Source organism: Vanessa tameamea, chromosome 3 (genome assembly GCF_037043105.1).
Source record: "Vanessa tameamea isolate UH-Manoa-2023 chromosome 3, ilVanTame1 primary haplotype, whole genome shotgun sequence".
In the NCBI taxonomy this organism is placed as follows: domain Eukaryota; kingdom Metazoa; phylum Arthropoda; class Insecta; order Lepidoptera; family Nymphalidae; genus Vanessa; species Vanessa tameamea.
Window position 1 is genome coordinate 3,254,561 of NC_087311.1, and position 23,420 is coordinate 3,277,980.

At 32.0% G+C, this 23,420-nt stretch overlaps 1 protein-coding gene across 3 annotated transcripts in view; it reads right to left on the reverse strand.

Moving 5' to 3' along the window:
• The window catches only part of LOC113397395 (tyrosine-protein phosphatase Lar-like), a 109,916-nt gene that overhangs the window by 25,058 nt on the left and 61,438 nt on the right, over nucleotides 1–23,420 (reverse strand). For all 3 annotated transcript variants that reach the window (XM_026635715.2, XM_026635714.2, XM_026635713.2), the window contains exon 2: nucleotides 21,554–21,800. In XM_026635715.2, coding sequence (XP_026491500.1) covers nucleotides 21,554–21,629 — 76 coding nt within the window. In that variant the 5' untranslated portion in view covers nucleotides 21,630–21,800. The remainder of the gene's footprint in view (nucleotides 1–21,553; nucleotides 21,801–23,420) is intronic.

Sequence of the window (23,420 nt, forward strand, 5' to 3'; positions counted from 1 at the left end):
AATATTCCTTGTTATCAAAATTATAGTTGATTTGTTGCAGGCAATTATTTGTTAGCAGGAACATAATCAACAATATTTCCGATGGGATATCACATCGAGTAAAAATAAAGGCCAGTTATAAATGAAATTAAAACAAAAAAAAAAAAAATCTTTACCAAAGACAATATCATAATTTAGGATACTTATAAACAACATACCCTAATTACTTGCAATAAAACTTATTTAATTGCTTAATATATCATCGTGACCTTTATTATGATTCATGGTCACAATAAAGTAAGCGACAAAAATGCGCAATAATAAAACTGACCATTACCGAAGTAAACAATATTAGTGAAAGAGTCATGGTCATAAATCGCAGGGAAAATGTCCCGACAGCGACAGTTGGCGAAATTACGGCGAAAGTAACATTATATCTATAAGATACGATCCGCAAAAAGGCTGTTATGATTTATATGTTCATAAGCAGACGCTTTAAAGCCAACCGTAAATGTTAATCACCGAATTTTATACGTGTTCACTTAGGGACAGTAACCGTTGCTCTTAAACTACTGGAATATGTCGCTAATAATACTATCACAGCGTAGATAAATATCTATGAGTCAACTCAGTTACTTAATAGAGCAACAAAAGGGTGCGGTTTGAAGGAAAGCGGGGTATTTCTACTGCCCGCGTCGCCTGCGCTACACCGCCCGCGTCGTTCCGTCGCGTTCGTTTACGTGCCAGTATAGGGCCCCATTTGTTTTTATGTTATAGTTTGGCGGTCGAGCAAAGACAATGGCAACCAACCTTGGGAACTAGGATGTCCCTTGTGCCTGTAGTTACACTGGCTCACTCACCCTTAAAACCGAAACACAACAATACTTAGTACGGTATTGGCGGTAGAATATCCGATGAGCGGGTGGTACATACATTATGAAATAATTTGTTATTTAGATACACTAATTTATACATGTAACATATGCTTAGAAAGATAAAAATAATATAACTACCTCTTTTATATAATAACACGATTTTAGATAGTTATGCGAGACAATTCAATTCAAACGAAACAATTCAATGTTTTTCGTAAAAGTACTGGCATAAATAAAATGTAACCCTTTCCTTTATCATCATTATGCACTGTGACAAAGTAGATGACTCATTATTAGTATTTATTGCACTACCTGTCATACTGAGAGTTAATATTTATTTAAGTCACTCCTTAGAGATTATTAGCCGAGATGGCCCAGCGGTTAGAACGCGTGCATCTTAACCGATGATTTCGGGTTCAAGCCCAGGCAAGCACCACTGAATTTTCAAGTGCTTAATTTGTGTTTGTGATTCATGGCGTGCTCGGCGGTGAAGGAAAACATCGTGAGGAAACCTTCATGTGTATAATTTCAACTAAATTCTGCCACATGTGTATTCCACCAACCTGCACAGGAGCAGCGTGGTGGAATATGCTCCAAAAATCTTTTCCTAAAAGGTAGAAGAGGCCTCAGCCCAGCAGGGGGAAATTTACAGGCTGTTAATGTTTGTATGTTAGAGATTATACATGTATAATCTATATTAAGGATTGCCTTAATTGAGCGTTAAATGTAAGCTTTATTCATAAGTGGCATTACGACTGAAAGTCAATTGTGTTTAGTTTTTGATCTCTCGTACTCGATGGCGAAGGAAAACATCGTGAGGAAACCTGCACGTCTCAAGTGAAAATCTGCATTAGAAAAACATGGTTTTATAAGCAAATAACCTTCTAAAAATACAAAACCTTTGGTATGCAGTAGGTCAGCCCTTACTTTACTTTTTATGTTTCTATATATTTTCATATTTTTAAATACGCTTTCATTTGCTTTGCTGGTATCTGTGTTGGTAGCGGAATTTGTGAACGAGTGTGTGTGTGTCTGTGTGTAAAAACATGATTTTCACTCACTTCAAAACATCGGATTAAATTGAAACTGCACATTTATTAAAGACCGATTCCAGTATGGTGGCTTTGTAACTTTGTTCAAAACCGTGCAACGGCTAATAGTAAACCCAGCGAGTTTGTACTATGGATGAATTTACATATTAAAAATTCCATATTTATAATCTTTGAATACATATATTAAAATGCCATGTTGTTTCCTTAAATCTAACAGAGAGCTTTTAAAAATTCTGAATTAATCTTAGACAATTCCATATAGCAATGCAGTCCTTAACAATTTTATAGTTATATATTAAATAAATTATAAAAAAGGGTTTAATGTAGTGCCCAAAAGGGTATCTCGTTGCCAAGCGTAATAAACGTTGCTTGGTAGCAAGAGTCAAAAGGGTAAATACAGAGAACTTGCTCGATTATTAATTTTAGCTTTTGTTGGTGCTGTACATAATGTTTTAAAAGGTTTGTTTAAACTATTATTTCTTTATAATAAGGTCCACTAAAGTCTGTATACCTATTATTGAGAAAGTGTAGCGATTGAGAGTATGATGTTATTGGAGTGAATGTATGATCCATTTGAGAAAAGGCACTGTTATCCATAGATTAGAGAGCCTTAAAAGAGTGATTAATATTTTTGTTTTGTCCCGTCGAATATAATATAAATTTATTTTTAAGACAAAGATCCTGTGGAACATAGACATAAAATAATTTCGTTATAATTATTATTTATTATAGTTCGAATAGCTATCTGACTTTTCACGAGTGTTATCTATTTTCTATTTAAATATAACTCGATCCCGAGTTATATTTAAATAGAGCAATAATTTTATATGAGATCAACTCATATTATGGTTATATAGCAGATTTTAAGCAATTTGTACGTAGGTACATACGTATCTATAATTAATAAAGATTTTGACATAATTATGAAATGACATTAATAAGATTTTTTAAAATCTTATTAATATCATTGAATAGAGTTAGAATTACTTTTATGTTTAATTTAAGTTTTATCGCGCTCATTAGATAGTTTGATATTATAAAGTAAATTAAGTAAATTTTATGTTCAAGAGCTACACACAACGAACTATTAATATTAGCTTTAATTAAAAAGGTTGCTTCTTATGAATACATATCAGCATCTCCTTTAAAATAGCATCACGATAATTGTAAAATTCTTTTTTCTTTTAATATAACACGTATTTGGGTCGAAATAAGAGTTTAGAAGTGTAAATATGAGCGCTGTGTACGTACACTTTTCATATGGACGACTCGTATGACTCTGTGTACATTTTTTACAATTGTAATAATGAGGTCACCGTAACGGTGTTACACGTCATTAGTGTGTTGTTTTTTTTTTATAGTATTGGTAGGCGGACGTGCAAATGGGCCACTCGGTTTTGTTAAAAAATAAGAAATAAATCATAAAGAAAATTTGATTTGAAATAATATTAAATAAATATTAAGAGTTAATTGAGTTTTAATATTTATGAAATAGTCTTTAAATTGGTCTTAAAAACAAAAATTGATATTAGGAGATCGCTATTTATTTTAGAGATAAATTACTAATATTAATAGTTATTATATATTTATCTACGCTTACATTAAAACGAAGTCACACAGCGCCTTCAAACATTAAGTTCTGTCTCCAAACATTAGCTGGAGCTCAAAGTTTTCTAATCTGAAAATAACTAAAGTTTTGGCTTCTACAAATATTTGACTGTGTCCTATTATACTTGATATCAAAGAGCTCTGCATACGAGCAGTCAAAGCCGTTAGGAGTACATCGCTCAAGAATCTTTTATTCATTCTTTGAATTTTATAAGGATGTTTTTCAGTTCGAGGCAACTTATAATTATACGAGATTAGTCTGTAATATTTAATTTATAAAAATTAATAATGAACGTATCATCGTTCTAAAATTTAAAATGTTTTAAAGGATTTAACACATTCCATCTGAAAATAAAATTGAAGAAACTAAATGAGTATCATAAAAGTATAATGATATAATCGTAAATTATTTGCTTCTTAATAAATATTGTATAGCGAGTGAGACACACTCATTTCTCATTCTCTCTCATATCCGTAGCTTGACATTAGAAAAAAGATAAAAAAATTATATCTATACAGCCTCTAAAAGACATTTTTTAAATTTATTTTTTTGTAAGGGACTTAATTTCAACGATTTAACTAATTATACTTACGTATAGCTCAAACGGTCGTAAACCATTGACATTATAAATATTTTAATTCAATATATATTCTTTATATCAAATATTTCTGTAGCTTAACTTCGAAGTTCAAGTAAAATCAACCCTCGAAATGTATCGATATCGTACCCAGCCATCGTAAACAACCAACTTACATCTGTTCCCCGCAGTGATCTGAAAAACTTTTCCACTTTTCAATACAAAAACGTTTATATCTCATCCTTTGTCTTAGTATAGCCGCAGGTTTGGTTTACGTAATGATGAATAGGCCAACAAAAACTTGGTCCACGAAACAATAATTTTATGTAAGATGACCTCATTCTTTCGAAACCTTTTAATTTTAGTACTTTTTAATACAGTCCCTGGTATGCTTCGAGGTCTTTGTTTTTGAAGATATACATATGTATTTATAGCGACTTAATTGGATTCTAACTAAGTAATGATGTTATTATTAATGTCATTATCGTCACGTCACCGACGATTGATAACAGGAGTCTTATTAATCCATGATAGATGGGATAGCCTACTCGATACATGACGAATATAGAGTACTGTTATAATTAATAATAATAAAATGTAATATAAGGGTTATTGTTACATTACTGGTTATTATTTGGTACCTTCGGCAATATCTGTTTGAATTTGTTGATTTATTCCCTCTAAAAACATTTCTCAAAGCAAACTAATAAACATACTCAGGGTACTTTATTGTTTTATATTTAATTTACAGTGCAGTAAAATAATAACAATTTTAATTTGAAAGGCTGTCGTAATTAGATTGAATCAGTGATGCATCGTAAATGAGTCTCCTAGCGAGACGATCACAAATAATTAATATACGTGAAAATATTTCTAAATCAACGCAACTGAGCTTGATAAAAATAATCATAAAACTTTTCAGACGAGAAGTATAACTTCACCTTATTCCAGTTTCCAACGTTGACTTTAACATAAGTATCAAAATATCTCTTAAAATTGATGAAAGAAACTTGATGGTTAGGAGCTCAAGGTTGTCGTTCAAAAACTCCGGTTGCTTACAAATAGCACTGTTCAGCGATGAATGTGTACATAAGAATGATAATAATATTAAAGATGAGCGATAATGTTCAAAGTTGCGCGATAATACTTTTATAAAATCTGCGATATTATAGGCGCGATGTAATAGGACCCCAACCTTATATATATCTGAGTAGACTCGCACCGGGTTCATAAGAGTGCAATTTATTTATAATATTTGATGTTTATTAGTATATAAATATGTCATAAATGTGAAATATAAATGATAATTTTATTGTTAAGCGTTGATGGAAACACAGCTTAAAATGTGTTCACGATATGGATTCAAATTTATATAATTCCAGCTGCCAAAGTCAAAGTTTTACAGTTTTTGTTGCGGCCAGTTATCCGATCACCTTTTGAGCAGCGATGAATCATTTAAAATCGGTAATATATCCCAAAGTATTCATTCGTATGTTAAAGTGTAAAAGCCCATTTTAATCTATATTAAATTTGCAAGGTTACTAACTATTTATCTGAAAATTAATTAATTAATTATTTGTTAAAGAAAATAGCTTAGAAAATAACCTATATTTTTTTACAAATTTTGAATAGACAAAAACCTTTCTGTGGATCGTTTTAAGGCCTACACTTTTGTAGTACATAGTTTTGAGGTATCTCCTAAGCTAACTTAAGATGCTAAAGCCAGCGTTAGCCATGTTAAAGCGTATAAAAATAGTTTTCGGATATAACGCCATCATAGTTCAACGATTTTGTACAAAATATTTCCAAAAATATATAAACGTTAACAGCTCTCATTGTTAGTGAAAACCGTATAAAACTCCATTGAGTGGTTTACAAAGGCAGAATCAACTTTGTTTTATGATTCTTATTTTTTTAAAAGGGTATATTTACAACATACATATTTAAAATTAAAAAAGAAAAACAGACTTCGTAACGTTCAGTTATATCAATTAAAAACGTACACAAAATTCTTAAATTGTAAGATGAATGACCACAGCGGCCCATCTTCAACCAACTACGCAGGACATACTATATAGTGCACAAATGTGTGAGCAAACACAGGTGCACTCAATCCCTCACACTCATCATCCGGTGGGACGAGTTCACGTGCAGGACCAACGACATCATGTGGTTTCCGAAGCACGGAGTTTACAGACTTCCAACCTCCAGACTCCAGACAGTTACTACAAATTAATTAAGTTTGTTTTAAGCTAAGTTATAATTTTATAAATACTCAGCTTATTTTTGATAGTATGACCATGTATCGTAACCGCGTAGATATTTTTTTATTTATTCTGTCGATCAAAAGGCGGTTTAATTCATTATCTCGATGTAATTCAAATCGTTACATAAACTTACGTAGCTTAGATTTGGGAGATGGCATCCAAATAAGATTTACGATTTACTTTAGCCGTTGAAGTGTATAATGATTGTTTGAATACTGGATTAATTAATAATGAAATTCTGTGGTAGGCTTCGTAATCAATTTTGTCTCGCGTTAATTTAACGGCATATTCATGACAGATTTTGTTTTTACACAATGTTTTACATCTAAACGAACAGGTAGCGAGGTAAGTAAACAATAAAAAATGGAAAAATAAACACTAACACTTTTATAAACTACAAAATAACAGAAACCAAATAATCTTATCTGTATAATTATGTTACAAATCGGATTAACTATTGTGCTGGTAACACTTGGTGGTAGGGCTTTGTGCAAACCCGTCTGGGTAGGTACCACCCACTCATCATATATTCTACGTCTAACAACAGTACTCAGTATTGTTGTGTTCCAATTTTAAGGGTGACCGAGCTAGTGTAACTACAGGCACAAGGAACATCTTATTTCCCAAGGCTGGCGCATTGGCGATGTACGAAATGGTTAATATTTCTTACAGTGTTATTATCTATGTTTGTGGTGTTGTACGGTGATGTTTATACGTGTTTATTTAGGGAGAATTACCATTCTGTCTTTCCTCTTATCATGTCACACACACTAAGATATCGTGTAAGCACGGGCGTCACTCATACTAATGTACGCCGATAATTTTACGTGTAACGGCCTTTGCGACTGGATAGATCTATACTGATTAATTAGTAAGACAATATTTAATTACGATCTGATTCTGAGAGTTACATGAATTTTATAATAACATTGTAATGTTAACTTGGCTTAAAAACAAGGAGTTATTTCTAAATTTCTTATCGGACATAGAACGTCGATATGTTAGCTAATTTGCAATTAGCAGTCAGTGAATTTGAAGGAAATTTTGATTTAATCAGCGATTGATTGATTGGTCCATCTCGAAATTTGGGTTGAACGGACTTTCATTAACCGAGCATTTAATTCATAAGTAGAAGTTCTACTTCCAATAAATAAAAAAATAAAATAAATAAATAAAAATAAATCCATTGTTGGTCTTTAAATAAAATGTTAGGAAGTAAGTTAAAATAAAATTACCTTGGATTTTTCTTCGCATTAAGACTGTTAATATTGCTAAAAAATTAACATTTATTCCCAAATTCAATACCATGCTTTTACTTATATTATCCAAACGTTTCAGTTTCATCAAACCATAAGATTTAAGTTGTAGCCTGAAATGCCATTTAATACTTTCATAGCGAAATCTAAGGCATTTTTATTTGACGGCACAATAACTGTAGAGTAAACAATAGCTAGCCAGACGAGCTTGCTTCGAGCCTTTTGGGAAATATCAAGCCAATATAACTTGTCTTATTTGATAAATTTTTACAGTTTTTTTTTTTTTAATTAAGGTATATCGTATCTTTTCCGCTGCGGTGGTTAAACTTATATATGTAACTACGAGATATAATATTGTAGAATATGTTTTTGCGTAAATACAGGTGCATTATCTATTTCTTTGGTTCACATTTTTTTCTTGTTTTCATAGTTTCATGGGATGGCGATCTCAAGTCAATGGAGACATCAAGAACACGATAGGGTTTCATATTTTGGACTTTTTATCTGGGGCCTAAAGATCAGCGGACTCATAATATGCCAATTATGGATCAATGAGACATACTTAATATGCTTCAATTCGTAATGTAAACCAATAATAATTTAAGGAGGCGTCATCCTCCTGCCCTTAGCCCAATTTTTACTTGGGGTCGGCGCAGCATATCTTCTTCTTCCATACTTCTTTGTCGGCCGTCAACTCACAAGTAACATTATTTCTAAACATATCGTATTTCACACAATCCATCCATCGTTTCTTTGGTCGTCCCCTACCTCTATATCCATTCACATCCATGCTCAACACTTTCCTCTAATAATAATTTAAAGAGGCAATGGTTTCATAATTATACGTCAAAATGAAAACGTGACATAAATGTACGCTCTGTAAACGTACTATAATATGTGCAAGCAAACATGTAAACAGTTTTGATGGCTTAAGCCCAAAGGCCGTTTTGGGTACATGTCAAAAATGTTTAACGACTTTAACAAGTGTACTGTTTCAATAATATTTTGTACCTAAATAAATTTTAAACGAGTTTTCATCAGGTTTAAAAGTATACAGAAATTGTTAATTGCATTAAAAATTAGGAACATTAGGTGCAAATATTTGAAAACTAAATTTCTTGATATTTTATTGTAAAATGTATAAAAACGAGCCGCACATCAAGAAAACAACAGCTTACAAAAAATGCTAAGACAATGTTCTCAAAGTATAAATAAAATGTCGTAATTCCATATCATTATACATTTTCGCGATTTATATAACGATAATTATGATGATGATGATGTTCTCCTGACTGATTTCGGATACAGTAGCCAATCTCGAGGGAGTCTAACCAACTACGCTGTCTGATTGACCTCCTATCCGAGGTAATTCCAACATCGAAAGTCCAGACTGTTCCTTGGATTTTTTGTACAGAAAAACTAAATAATGTTTTATTGAACCGACCTGGGGTTTAAGTCTAGAACCTGTTTAACTGCAGCCTTATATGTAGCCTCAGACCAAAAAGTTTAATGATATATTCGAGTATTGACCGCAAACATCTTTATTTTGCTTTATTTACTCACTATTTTATCCAAGATATATTTTTGAGATGAAACAATCAATATCATTAACCTGGTAACATAATAGGGGCTGTATTAATTAGAAGCGCTTCGTGTAATCGATCCTAACACTTGATAGGGCTTCACTTGTTTACGATATCAATAAATTACTTCGCAAACTTTTAAATGTTTTATAAAGGATGACCTCATTAAAAAAATATTTTTAATCAATATTTTACTGGTCGCTTGTTTAACGGCTGTCAATAATTTACATAGAACCTCGCATTATTAAAAAAAAAAGAGTTTTTTTTAATGACATAATTGGAAAAGAGTAGGAGACTCTTCTCTTTCTGGCCTTTAAAAAGATGAATTGTCTCTTTTCTTGAAGGTTCTTAGAGTATCCGTTCAGAAAATCACCGGCTAAAGCTGGTTCCAAGGAGTGGTTTTGTTCAAAATTACATTGTTGTAGATTTAGAATACTTAAAATTTCATCTCTTTGGCTTATAAGTAAGTGTTTTGAATTTATATAATAGTTTGATTCAGTACACAATAGGTTTAGTACAATTACATATAATAAATTATATCTTAATTAGTTAAGACTGTTCTATGAAAGTAGAAAGAGGGCAATAGCCGCCGAACTTATATTGCCTACGATGTCTAAATGGCTTAATCCGATGTGAGCAGTGCATTATCACAGATACACGACTGGTTCACAGTAAATAATTTAATTCTGAATAAGCTTATAATGGCAAGTTTCCAAATTTCTGCGGTCAATAAATCCTTCTTGGGACAAGGTATCCGTTTTTATAATAAAATTCCGCAGACATTTTTAACTTTGCCGTTTCAAAAATTCTTATCATTTGTAAAAAATACATTGGTAAAGAAGGCATATTATTCAATATAAGATTATATAGATGATAAAAAGCGTGGAGCATATATAAAGATATAATTGTATTTAACTATCATGACATGAGTATTTTTAAATGCTGATAAAGAGTAACTACTGAATTTCTTGCCGGTTCTTCTCCATAGAATCTGCATTCTGAACCGGTAGTAGCTTCACTTATTATAATTTGTTTAGTAACGATTCAAGAGTGCTTGTAAAAGCCTACTTGAATAAAGTATATTTTGATTTTATTGTTGTGTTCCGGTTTGAAGGGTGAGTGAAACAGTGTCATTACAGAGACAAGTGACATAACATCTCAGCTCCCAAGATTGGTGGCAATTGGTTTAATGTAAGGAATGGGTACTATTTCTTATAGGGTCAATGTATATGGGCGGTGGTGACCACTTACCATCAGGTAGCCCGTTTGCACGTCCACATTATATAAACAAAAAAATAATAATAGAAAAACATATTTTCGGCCTCAAAGACCACCACTTGTAGACTCGTGCCTACTGGTAGATAACTATATTATTCCCTACTGGTAGATGACTCATCTTCACTTCAAACATAAGCAGGTTATCACTTTTTCTTCTATTACCACCGAAAACTAAATGGTCACTTTTAATCGCCCTTGTTTTAATTCGTTATCTTCCACGTGTATATCTAGCAAATAGAGAGCCGAGATGGCCCAGTGGTTAGAACGCGTGCATCTTAACCGATGATTGCGGGTTCATTGGATGGATGAATTTTCATGTGCTTAATTTGTGTTTATAATCCATTTCATGCTCGGCAGTGAAGGAAAACATCAGGAAAGCTGCATGTGTCTAATTTCAACGAAGTTCTGTCAGCCTGTAAATTTCCCACTGCTGGGCTAAGGCCTCCTCTCCCTTTGAGGAGAAGGTTTGGAACATATTCAACCACGCTGCTCCAATGCTGGTTGGTGGATACATGTATATCATGTTCATGTAATGTATATATCTGCACACATTTTTTTACGAGTACCTCTTAAATATTCTTCGCAAATATTTGAATATATTCATGACTTTATATTATTCAATTCAATTATATGCTTAGTGGCTTGTATAAGTCGGATATACTTATTCCTTACGATAGCGTGAACATAGCTTATTACTTACACGTTCAGAAAATACGTCGCAAAATACAGACGACAATGTAATTAGTTTTTTTTTTATGTTTTTTTTATGTTAGAGGTGGCAAACGAGCAGGAGGCTCACCTGATGGAAAGTGACTACCACCGCCCATGGACATCTGCAACACCGGGGGGCTTGCAGGTGCGTTGCCGGCCTTTCAGGAAGGAGTACGCTCTTTTCTTGAAGGTTCCCTAGTCGTATCGGTTCGGAAAAACCACCGGCGAAAGCTGGTTCCACAGAGTGGTTGTGCGAGGCAGAAAATAAGTTATACAGTTTTACTTAAACATTTCTTTATCTTCATTACATTCCGGTGATATTAACATAATGATGCAATGCGATGTATTAATTACAAAATAATTAGGTTGTAGCCATGTAATTCGGCTCAACTTGATATATTAGGCTGCCAGCAGAGAAAGTATGTCTCATTGCTAAAATAAGGCCTCCTGACATTTTAGGGAGACGGTTTGAAACCTATTGAGATAGACGTGTGACATAACGTGAACAATGAGCTAATTAAGAACATGAAAATTCAGTGTTGCTTGCCCGGGTTTGAACCCGAAATTTTATGCTAAGTATCCACGCGATCATCTCGGCTTATATGAAAAAATATAATTACTTGAAAATTTATTTTAAATATCATTAATACGATTTTGTTTCTTATTTCAATTTGAATGAATATAAACTGCAGACGAGTAAATGTGTCCACTATCTTTGCCCATAGACATTTGCACAGTAAGTAGTATGAACCGCTCACACAATTACTAATGCTCTGCCAAACATGATATCTAAGTACTGTGTCAGCTTAATTTATGTGGCTTAATGTATCTAACAATTAAACTAAATTGTACATTTTATTACTGACGTTAAACGTAAATTGAGCATTTTTTATAAATCCAGCGTTATAACAATGAAATAACAGTAATATATGTTTACATTTATATTAACGAACACACACTCACACACCCAAACATTAGTAAATATTCAATCAAGGTTAACAGAGTAAAATTTTATATTTACAAAATATATATTAGTGGTATTTGTGTCAAATAAAACTATTCTTCATTCTTCGTCATCAGTTTTCAATATTCGATTTGAGATTATAATCAACCCTGTTAAGTCACGCAATGGCCTTTTGTCCCCAGTTCACCCTTTCACTCCATTGCTGTGCGATTAACGAAATTGTTCGGAACAGTGCGGCACTGCGCCATTCTAAAATCGCCTATTACTTAACTGCACGCACTGTTTTGATTTATTCAGCAACTTAATATTTTAAAATAAACCTTTGCATCTATTTTGACAAGCGTGACGGTTTTATTAATGTTATTTTGTGATATCGGATTCTATTAATTAGATGTTTAATAATTCATTATAATTAAAGCAAATTTTGTTACATTTTTGTATATCTTATGTATTATTGGGATTAATTATAGTACCTATTAAATCTATTATCTTTATATAAAGTTGTATATTGACGAAACGCCCCGTTTAAATTAATCATTTATTAAAATTATATAATATAATTTAGTTATATTAAAAAAATATATTAATTGTAACTTCATTGGTTTGGCACAAGGCTGCAATCTCCGAGATAATGGGCTACCCTTTTAATCCTCTTAATATTTCTTCATAACGAACTAGACCCCTAAATGACTTATAAATATACGTAGATATTATATCATCCAAATGTTGTGTGAAACTTGTAGAAAATCAGACTCCTGTTATTGAGCAAACTTAATGATGACATAAAAAAACAAGTGTGTGGAATAATTTCTCTTTGACGTTTTATTGATTTAAAATTTAAAACAAAAAAAATTACGTACTTCGGTCTTCCACCCACGCGCAATCGTACTCACCACCCACGCGCTCAAACAATATAAAGAAAATACTTTAAATCGGGCCTTTGTTTTACTATTAAAACAAACTAATATTATGTATAACTTTTAGACGTATATCATAAACGTCTCCGTTAATTAATTATATGATTCCAACAGACTTACAACAAAAGCACATAGGTTTATGTAATGTTCTATAAACCAATTCCAACGTTATTCGCCGTAGTTTGCGACTACAACGTAACAAAGTAATATGCCTGAAATGACTCTTTGTATTTTTAACTTTATGAATTTGCAATCTAATTTTATAATACATAAATTCAGAATGTAATAATGCAGTCGACATAAACACGATAATACGGTATATTATTAGGTACCTGGTACATTAAGACTCGTAAGCTAGTAAACTTAATTATAACCATTAATTTTACAAACATAAAATGAAATAAAAACTCAAAAGACAGTCACTACATTTCCTTAAAGTTTTTATTAGTTTTTAAACTGACAACTGCTAATTTTATGTTATTTTTTAATATTTTACACGGCATTATCTTAGATTTGACAAAACTGAACTGAATAGAAATAAAGCTTTATTGATTGAGCTGTTTATATAATGATGATATTGTTCGTATTCTTTCGGTTACAGCAGCCATTACCAAACGAGACTAGACAACTGTGTAGGTCATATTATTATAGTGCACAAAAGTGCTCTCTATGCACACAATCTAATATTTCACTGGGAAAGGAAATCAGAATACGAGACGACTATTTTTTTTATGGCATAGGTTGGTGAACGATCATATTTGCCACCTGATGGTAAGTGGTCACCATAGCCCATAAACAATGACGCTGTAAGAAATATTAACCATTCCTTACATCGCCTCACTCACCCTTCAAACCGGAACACAACAATACCGAGTACCGTTGTTTAGGGATAGAATATCTGATGAGTAGTACCTTGCACAAAGCCCACCAAGTACATGCATTCTGACTCACGAACATCTACTGATATCGCACTGGATCACATATCTATTTAGTTTTATGCCAGAAAATGTATTAAATAGTTACAAATAACTCAATTTACAAAAATATTTTGATAAGAACAGTGACTAGCAGTGCATAAATAACATAAAATCGAGAAGTAAATATAAACGTAAAAACCGAGTTTTCAACTTTGCTCAGTCAATACATCCTTCCTGGGGCAGGGTACTCAATTCTGTAATAAAATCTCGTAGATCATTCCACATTCACCATTAAATAAATGTGTTTATATCATTAATAAATCATTAAGACGTTTTCAGTTATTATTCGTTGATTTTGTTACAATTGAATTGTATAACATGATAAAGTGTTACATCTATGATTGATGAACAATATTAACCACTGAGTTTCTTGTAGGTTCATTCAGTAGACATCCCGTAATGTTCATAGTTTTATATTTCACAAATCTTGTAAAAAAATGATTCTCAATTGTTTCTTCGTCTCAAGTGCTATTTTAATAAGGTACTGCTAGTCCGATTGCAAGTAAAATCACAATTAATATTGTATTTATAAAAAATTAATCATCAGACGTCAAAAGTTACACTTATTATCAAAAAATGGCACTTGATGAGCATCGATTTCAGTGTAACAAAAAGTCTCGTTCTTTGTTACATGGAGCAGAAAAACGGTGCTTTAGTATTTTATCGTCAACAAAAAAAATTCATACAATTACGGACGGATTCATAAATAAAAAAAGACAAGTGAAAATATACTCTGGACACAATGAAACATTATTATTTTTAGATGGTCAATATTATTGTTCACTTAAGTATTACACGTTCGACTTAGCAGGATAATCGTCCAATTGCGTGACACCGTTTATATGACCTCAATCAAAATTTATTGGACGGCACAACTGCTATGTTCACTAAAAAACCTCGACTTGTAACGGTCACATGAAGTTTCAAACTAAAACAATTTCTAAAAGTCGAGAGGCACATCATTATGAATTTCCAAACCATTTTTGTTTACAGTGCCGCTATGAGGCAATTAATTTCACGGCATTAGAATTTTCACGGAACCGAAAACGATCATTCTTAATTATTATTCCATAATTTGAAAAGTTTCTTTGAATATTTGCAGTGGATTAAAACGAGTTTTAGTTTTATGACCTGTATTATTTTTATTGAAGACCCAAGACTAAAGATAATGATATTCAGTTAAACTTAAAGAACCTTACTCGTACATTTTAACTATATTAAGAGACGTTTTTGCTGATAGAACCGAATCGAATTCAATATAAATGGAATGAAATAAAACCCCTTTGGAATATTTCGCTTGAGCGTTCAGATCTCTTTTAATTCTTCGAGTAGAGCTAAGAAACTGATCCCCGCGCTTACGGGAGCGCACGTGCCCCGCCTCTATGAGCGTGCCATCCCCCGGGATCGGTAATCCCGGATAGTTCGGGGTAATGGAGGGAATTTTATCGAAAGAACTTTGTAGGCGGCGCTTTGTAAAAACCTGCTGAGTTGGGATGTTGATTACTAATACTTAATACTTTTCCTTATCATGATATTTTTTCGTTCTAAAAAGAAGAAGAAACTTTATCAATAACAATTATTAAAAATTAAAACGACGTATTTTTTGGTTTTTTTTTTCTACGAAAAAATATCGAAATATTTGTTGTATTGTCCCAGTAAATTGAATTGAAAGTCTCGAGCGGAATGCAATACTATACCTCTGAAATTCGGGTTCAACCTACGATAACAAGGTTTTCAAACAATTCCAAAGCCTAGCCCGCCTTTGTGAATGTGAAACTTTACACGGCCTTCATTCGTTTTTCAACAGTAAATATTTAAAGTTTTGACAAGGCACCAAAACAAAAGCTAAAATGTATTCTAGTTTGTATACTTAAAATAAAAGTTAGAAACAATTTTGAATTAAATAAATAATAGTAGCCAAAATTAGACACATTATTATTAATGTAAATTGGATTACAAAAATAAAACCAAATCATTTTTTTTTTATGTATTCAATAGTTAGTAGGCAATCTCAATGTACTCATATTACATCATCGTTAAGGTATTTATATATATTTCCCTTATAATATATATGACGTCTATGATATTGTAATAATAGGTAATTTCTTAACATACAATTAAGAAAAGAATAATTCCCCATTATATAAGGCTCCACCCATATTATATCGTCATTTTTTTTTAATATATTAAATATATTATATATAAAGTTTCAATAACGATTCCCTGTGTTTTTGATTACTTAATATTTAATAAATGTTACTGTTTATTAGTCCTAGTATAACATGTAAGTGGGCAACCTACTAAAATCATTCTTATACAAACTTATACCGACATTCAATCGTAAGTATTATATATTTTGAAAAAGATTTTATTTCAAAAGACTCAATATAAATAAATGCCAAACAATGGCAACTCAAGAAGCGATTATCAATGACTGACTCGTTGATCTAGTGGTTAGATAGATAGGTTAGTTAGATAAGGTCGAAGATCCCGAGGTCTTGGGTGCAAACTCCAAATCGGACCGATAATAAGATATTGGGTCTTTCTTAATTTCTTAACGAGTATTTAATTAGTTTTTGTACTAGTAATTATTTCCTTCTTATACCTATTAATGCCTTAATTATCAATACGAGATTTCTTATTCCTAGTATTAAGCTATAAAATATTCAGATTATATAATCTGTTCCATAAATGCAGAAATTGGTAACAGTATTATTACATCGTCCTCGATCAGACGTAGTACAGGTTATATGATGTCGATCCAGAAGTTTCACGATCACTGATAGACAACACGAATACACGAACGATTACAATATATTTAAGCTAAAACATAACTAGTCAAATATTTATTTTGTAAGTTGTGTTATGAAGAGTTATGAAGAGCAGTATGCAATTACCTCTGAGTACAAACGAAAACGGACGAAGCAGTGCTACATTATGAATGGGATTCGGATCATTCTTGCTAGAATACTCGCTACGGTTAGCAAATAAAAGAAAATTTGAAAGATTAGGTATAATTACATCGTACAAGTAAATATACACAATCTTCAACGATGTTCTGGTATTTAAATTACTTATGTGACCCAAATAACTAGAAATTTCTACACGCATAGCCGAATAGAAATGAGTCAATTAATTTTGTTGTATTTAAGGAAAGAGAACGTTTATATATTTCAATTATTTACATGTTGATTTATTTCTATTATATAACTGTGATCCATCCGTACTTCCATACTAATATTATAAATGCGAAAGTAACTGTCTGTCTGTCTCGCTTTCACGCCAAAACTACTGGACCGATTTAGATGAAATTTGGTACACAAATAGTCTAGAGCCTGAGAAAGGACATAGGCTTTTTATTTGGAACAAAAGTACTGTAAAGGGTTGAAAAGGGGGATAAAAGGTTGTTAGTTGTTGAAAGTGCTGTCTTTTTTAGAACTATAAGCATAAAACTTATATTTTAGCTTGTACACTTATAAACTAACATATCATGACACACACTAAGGAGATAATTTTGGAAATTCTACCCCTAACGGCGTGAAATAGGGGTTGAACGTTTGTATGGAAGTCCGCATTTTTTTAAGTTAGAAACATGGAACTTTATTTTTGGGATACTGATTAAAAAGGAGTAGATACTTATTTAAGTGTTTCTGCATATTCTACCCCTACGGGGGTGAAATAAGGGTTGAAACTTTGTATAGAAGTCCGTCATTTTTTAAGATAGAAAGATGAAACTTTATTTTTGGGATACTGATAAAAATGATAAAAACGTATTTAAGTGTTTCTAGATATTCTACCTCTAAGGGGTTTAATAGGGGTTGACATTTCTTATATAGATTAGTCTGGAAGTCCGTCATTTTTTAAGTTAGAAACATGAAATTTCATTTTTGGGCTACCGATTAAAAATGAGTAGATACGTATTTAAGCGTTTCTTGATATTTTACGCCTAAAGGGAAAAGTAGGGGTTGACATTTCGTATACAGGTTAGGGGCCATTCATTTACGTACTTACATTGGAATCAGAGTAATGTATGTGATGTTGTCCAATATTTATTATTTATTTATTTATTCTACGCGAGCGAAGTCGCGGGTAACAGCTAGTAAATATATATATTCAGGAATGTTTTAATAAAAATTCCATTAAAATATAATTATTATTCATACAAAAATCATAATATGTGCGAACTAACGACTCATTTTGGAAAAAAGTAATAATCTTTTATACGAAAATTATCTATAATATTTAAAGTTATTACAACGACAGATAATCAAAGTATTACATCCCTTAAATATACCACTGTTAAAGCCGTTTTTGAGTTTATTATTAATTACATGCTTCATTAGCTCATCTGATACGTACAGGTTTGCTTCACTTATGAGATAAATTTTGTAAACGAAAATTCAGTGATGCTTACCCTAATTTGAACCTGCATTAGGTTATTCACATCTCTATCTATTGAGCTCTTTGGATCATATATTAAAATATTTATAAGTTCATATACATTCATATATACTCGAATATAGAGCCGTTATATATTTCTATCAAATGATCGAAGTAAATTAGCGTAGACTATCGAGATTGTTAATTCAAGCACTCATTGCATAAATTAGGCTAAAACTCGGTGGAAACTGTAAAACTATGCTAATTTAGAGAGGGATAGATATAGATTTGGGTAAACGATTAACTGAGACGCACTGCTCGAAATGGCAATGCGTTAGGACAATTTTATGTATATGATAGTATTTTGGCTATTCGTGGCATATTATAACTTAATTTGAGATATATAGCGGTAATATTTTGTTATATAAAGTTATCATCATTGCCTGCGTTTGAGTATGTATTTATTTATTTACGTATGAATTTACGGTGATTTAATACATAAAAACAAATATAATTTCACATAGTCGGTAATACATTAAGTTAGGCAAACGTGACACAGTTTTATTTCGTAGAGTTTATATTTCAAGTCATATATAAAACTGCCGAGAAATTACCTTAAAATATTGAGCTGAATTACAAAGAGACGTGTATGTATAATATTTATAAAGAACTTCGATAACTCGTTGCCGTTTCGCGTAATTAATTTCTGTTAAAGGCTCAAACGGTTCGTTTAAACATTTCACAGCGAAAGGTCAAAGGTAGCTCTTTTAAAGTATATCGAGTTAATTAATTTATTTTGCTCCGACGTGCTCATATGTATATTGGAATAAGATTACTGCGTCGAATCGATCTTTTGGAAAATTTTAAATATTGATTACCTATTTACTTTTACTGTTTTTAACGTAACGCTACGCGATGAAATTTGGGCTTTAAAATATTCAACCAGGATATCTCTGTGATGACATTTGAACTTTAATGTCTTCGTTAATTTACAGTTCCTGACTCACTGAACGTAAATTGTCGTGTTGTTACATTTGATCATCATTTGTATATAAAATGAAATATATATATATTTTATTTATTCATTTAAAATAGATATTCAGAAAGATAATTGGTGCGAAAAATATTAAGCATGTCTTGTAACACCAATGCGCCACCAACCTTGAGAACTGAGACAGGACACGTCCTTTGTGCCTGTAGTTACGTTGGCACACTCCCCATTCAAAACAGAACACAACATTACTAAGTATTGCTGTTTGACGGTAGATATTATGAATGGCACCTACCCAGAAGAATTTGAACAAAATTACACTTATCATAATAAACACTTAGAATATTAAGACTTTTAAACTCCACATTAACATAACAAATAAGTTTTATCATTCAAGTTTATTTTATAAATATTTTCTTTATGTTTTAAAATCGCCGATTGCTAAAGAATTCGATTGACGTTTCGATAACAAGTGTTCAAAGGCCTTGGATTATCTGTAGATAAAAGATGCCTTTATTGTAAGCAAATAGAGTTCTTTGAAATCACGATTTCAAATAAGGAATAGGTTGGACGGAACAAGACGGTAATTCTTTGATCTCTAGATTTGAATTGGAATCTTGACGTTGCTTTATGAAAGGTACTCCGTGGTATTCCGTGACGTTTTAGTAGATGTATATTTCTTTCCCTTTTAATAGAATGGTGTTTATGCGTCGAAAAATTCATAAAGATTTTTTGATCTCGTTGATTTCAACGTAAGTCAATTACTGTAATTCTATTGTATAAAATACGTAAAACTTTTTATGATTCTCTTCCGAGTGGATCCTATAAGTAGTGGAAATACCAGTCCAAAGGTCGAGCATTGAACCTACGGCTTTCATAACGCTAAACGCATATTTTTGGCTAAGCTATTGAACATAGCGGTTAAAGGCAGTACAGAACTATAATGTTCGTATTACATACGAACTATCACATAAGTTATATAATATAAAATTTAATTATATTTTAAGCTACGCAACGATTTTTTACACGGTTCATCAATAAATAGAATGATTCGAGATGAAGATCATATAATAATAAGATATGTTTTGTACTTATACAAAACATACATATTATTATAGTAGAGAAAAGCCGAGAATTCAAACTTTTCTAGCCAGAAAAAAACTCTTAATAGCTTTGTTCTTGAATCTAAAAGTTGTAATATAGACCCTTATAGTCACCATGTTAACCCGGCCACCAGGCGGGTAGCTAGTTATATATTTCTAGAACGTTTAATTTGCAAGTTAAAGTATAATATGTACCCGAAGTACCTAACGCTAGTTAAATAAATCATTAGATTTAAAACACGATATTCGTGGTGACCATAATTCTTACGTAAAATCTAAGCTAAACACACTGAATGCGGTCTATTTTCAAAATAAATATATGATATTTCGATGTAAACATTGCCAACATTGAAAGCATTAGACGAGTCACCGAGTTAACTAGTCAAAGAGAACATGTTCCGTATAAGGGCTTAATGTGACGCAATTAAATGAACTGTCGTGTGTAAAGCCTTACAGTACGTTCTATTTTATACTAGATGTGCTCATGAAATCATACACGTTAAAATTAATTTTCCGTAAGTTAAATTAGGATACACTTAAATTAAATTATTTCACCAATGCGGATTGGCGAAGATGATTGTTTTGAAATTAAACACATGAAAATTCAGTGACGCTTGTTCCGTACCGTGTCCCGCTTCGTACTTGTGGGTTTTAACTCACAACCTTCGCTTAAGATCCACGACTTTCAGCCACAGGGCCATCTCAGCTTATTGATATACTTATCTAGGTCCTGAATAAATACGATGTCAAATTTAATTGCGATTTGATTGGTTGTAGACATATAGATATATAGAACATAATTTAAAATATAACATATATTTAAATATATGTTATATAATTTATATCTAAATTAATATTTGTAAAAATTAAATACTTTTTCGAAACGTTTTTTTTTTTTCGGGAATAACGTTCTCATTTCAAATTGCATGTATAATACAAACGATTTCATAAAAATGCACGAAACACGATACATTTCACGCAAGCCACACAAATTGGTCAACGTTCACAAACAAATGAGAAACAACTGCACTCACCATATTCCGGGCACGTAATACAGAACGCCACAGCCAGGAAAAGGCCGATCACCTCGCCGAAACCTTTGTTGGCCATTTTCTCTTTTAGCTTAACCCACGCTGGCTTTTATTGACATTTTTATTTTTCTTATTAAGCCTTCACTTAAGCCCTCGATGCATACCCGGCTTCGTTTTTCTTAACGAAGTCTTTGACGACATTTTGAGTTCTGGTCGATGATGACGACTTAGTTTGTCTTTAAGGTTACATCTGGAAAGATAGAAAAAAATGTTAAGTATAAGTAAATAAGGGGTAGGTAAAAATGAACATGTTACTAGTATTTAAGTTATTATTATCTCATATTTAATTTAACATAGTCGTATGTAGCACTGGCTGAAACTGTCTTTATCAATGTTTTATTGCATCAATCATGATTAAGCATATATGTATACATATCATTCTGGAAATAGATAAGTGTAAAGATCTATACTAATATTATAAATGTGAAAGTAACTTTGTATGTATGTCTGTCTGTTGCTCTTTTACGCCCAAACCAGTGATCGGAATTTGATGAAATTCAATATGAAGCAAGCGTGAGCTCCAAGGATGGACATAGGTTATTTCTCATGACCAACACAAAGAAACTGCTAAAAGCCGAGCGACACGGGCGACAACTATTATTTAATATATTTGATATACATTCCAATAAACCATACAATAGACGAGGTTTTATGATTTTTACAAATAGCGTCACTATTACTTTAGACCGAGTAACGGACACGAAATGATAAATAACTTCATTAACAGATTATACCGAGTCCGAATACGAGCGAAGCACGAAACCTAGTTTGTCACCATTTTTAACTGAACTCTCAGCTGCAGGTCAGCTCGTGAACACGGCAGACAAAACTGTGTCAAAATGTCACGCAAAATAAAAATGTACTAAAGTGAATAAGACCCGAATTATATAATAAACATGCTAGTACTTTGCAACACGAATCGTCTACGGAATGCTAGAGAAAATTGAAGAGTATTCAACGCGAAACGTACATCTAATCCCATAAACGCTTTATTTGCTTTTGTGTCTTATAAGAATGACAGTCTTAGCGGATATTAGATTAATGTAAAGATTGAATGTCCTGAGAAAGAAGCTTATGTTTCTGTACGGTTAATTTGTATTTCACGAAGTAATCCTGAGGACACTCGTTGTGTTGACTTTCACTGAAATTTTGTCACGTGTAAATCCACTAATCTGCATTGGCGCAGCGTGGTGGAATGAATTCCAAACATTTACACACACACATTTGTTTACAATTGACATTTTAAAACAACGGTCGATAAACCGTGTATTTATAAAATCAGTCTCGATTTAATTTAATACATAAAGATGTATTTGTTGATAGTTCTCAAACTTCTATACTCGATAACGGTTTGGTTAATATATATTTTTTCTGGTATTTCTGATGAAAGACACCGTACATAAAAATATATTTACCGATATTTTTACGTTTATATCACCCGGACCCCGAAATTGCTCAATCGTTACTGTAACATATCTGTTATCAAATTGAGCGTGTATAAAGCCTGTGAATGTGATGTATATTTATTCCCTCTATATATTTCGCTTTGGAAATAAATTATAGTTACAGCGTTTATCTGATCTTTATACAATTATTTTTAATATTTATTTTACAATACAAACATGTAAGGATATTAAATAGTGTGTATTTTAAAATTTATTCATGTGTCATAATTTACATGCACCGACAAATTCACACACACACACACATGTACGCTCGCTTGCAAATACCCAAATACACACACATACTCACGAGTAGAAATTAACTTTTTTTATTTCATAATTAATAATGTATTTACCCTTACCCTTAG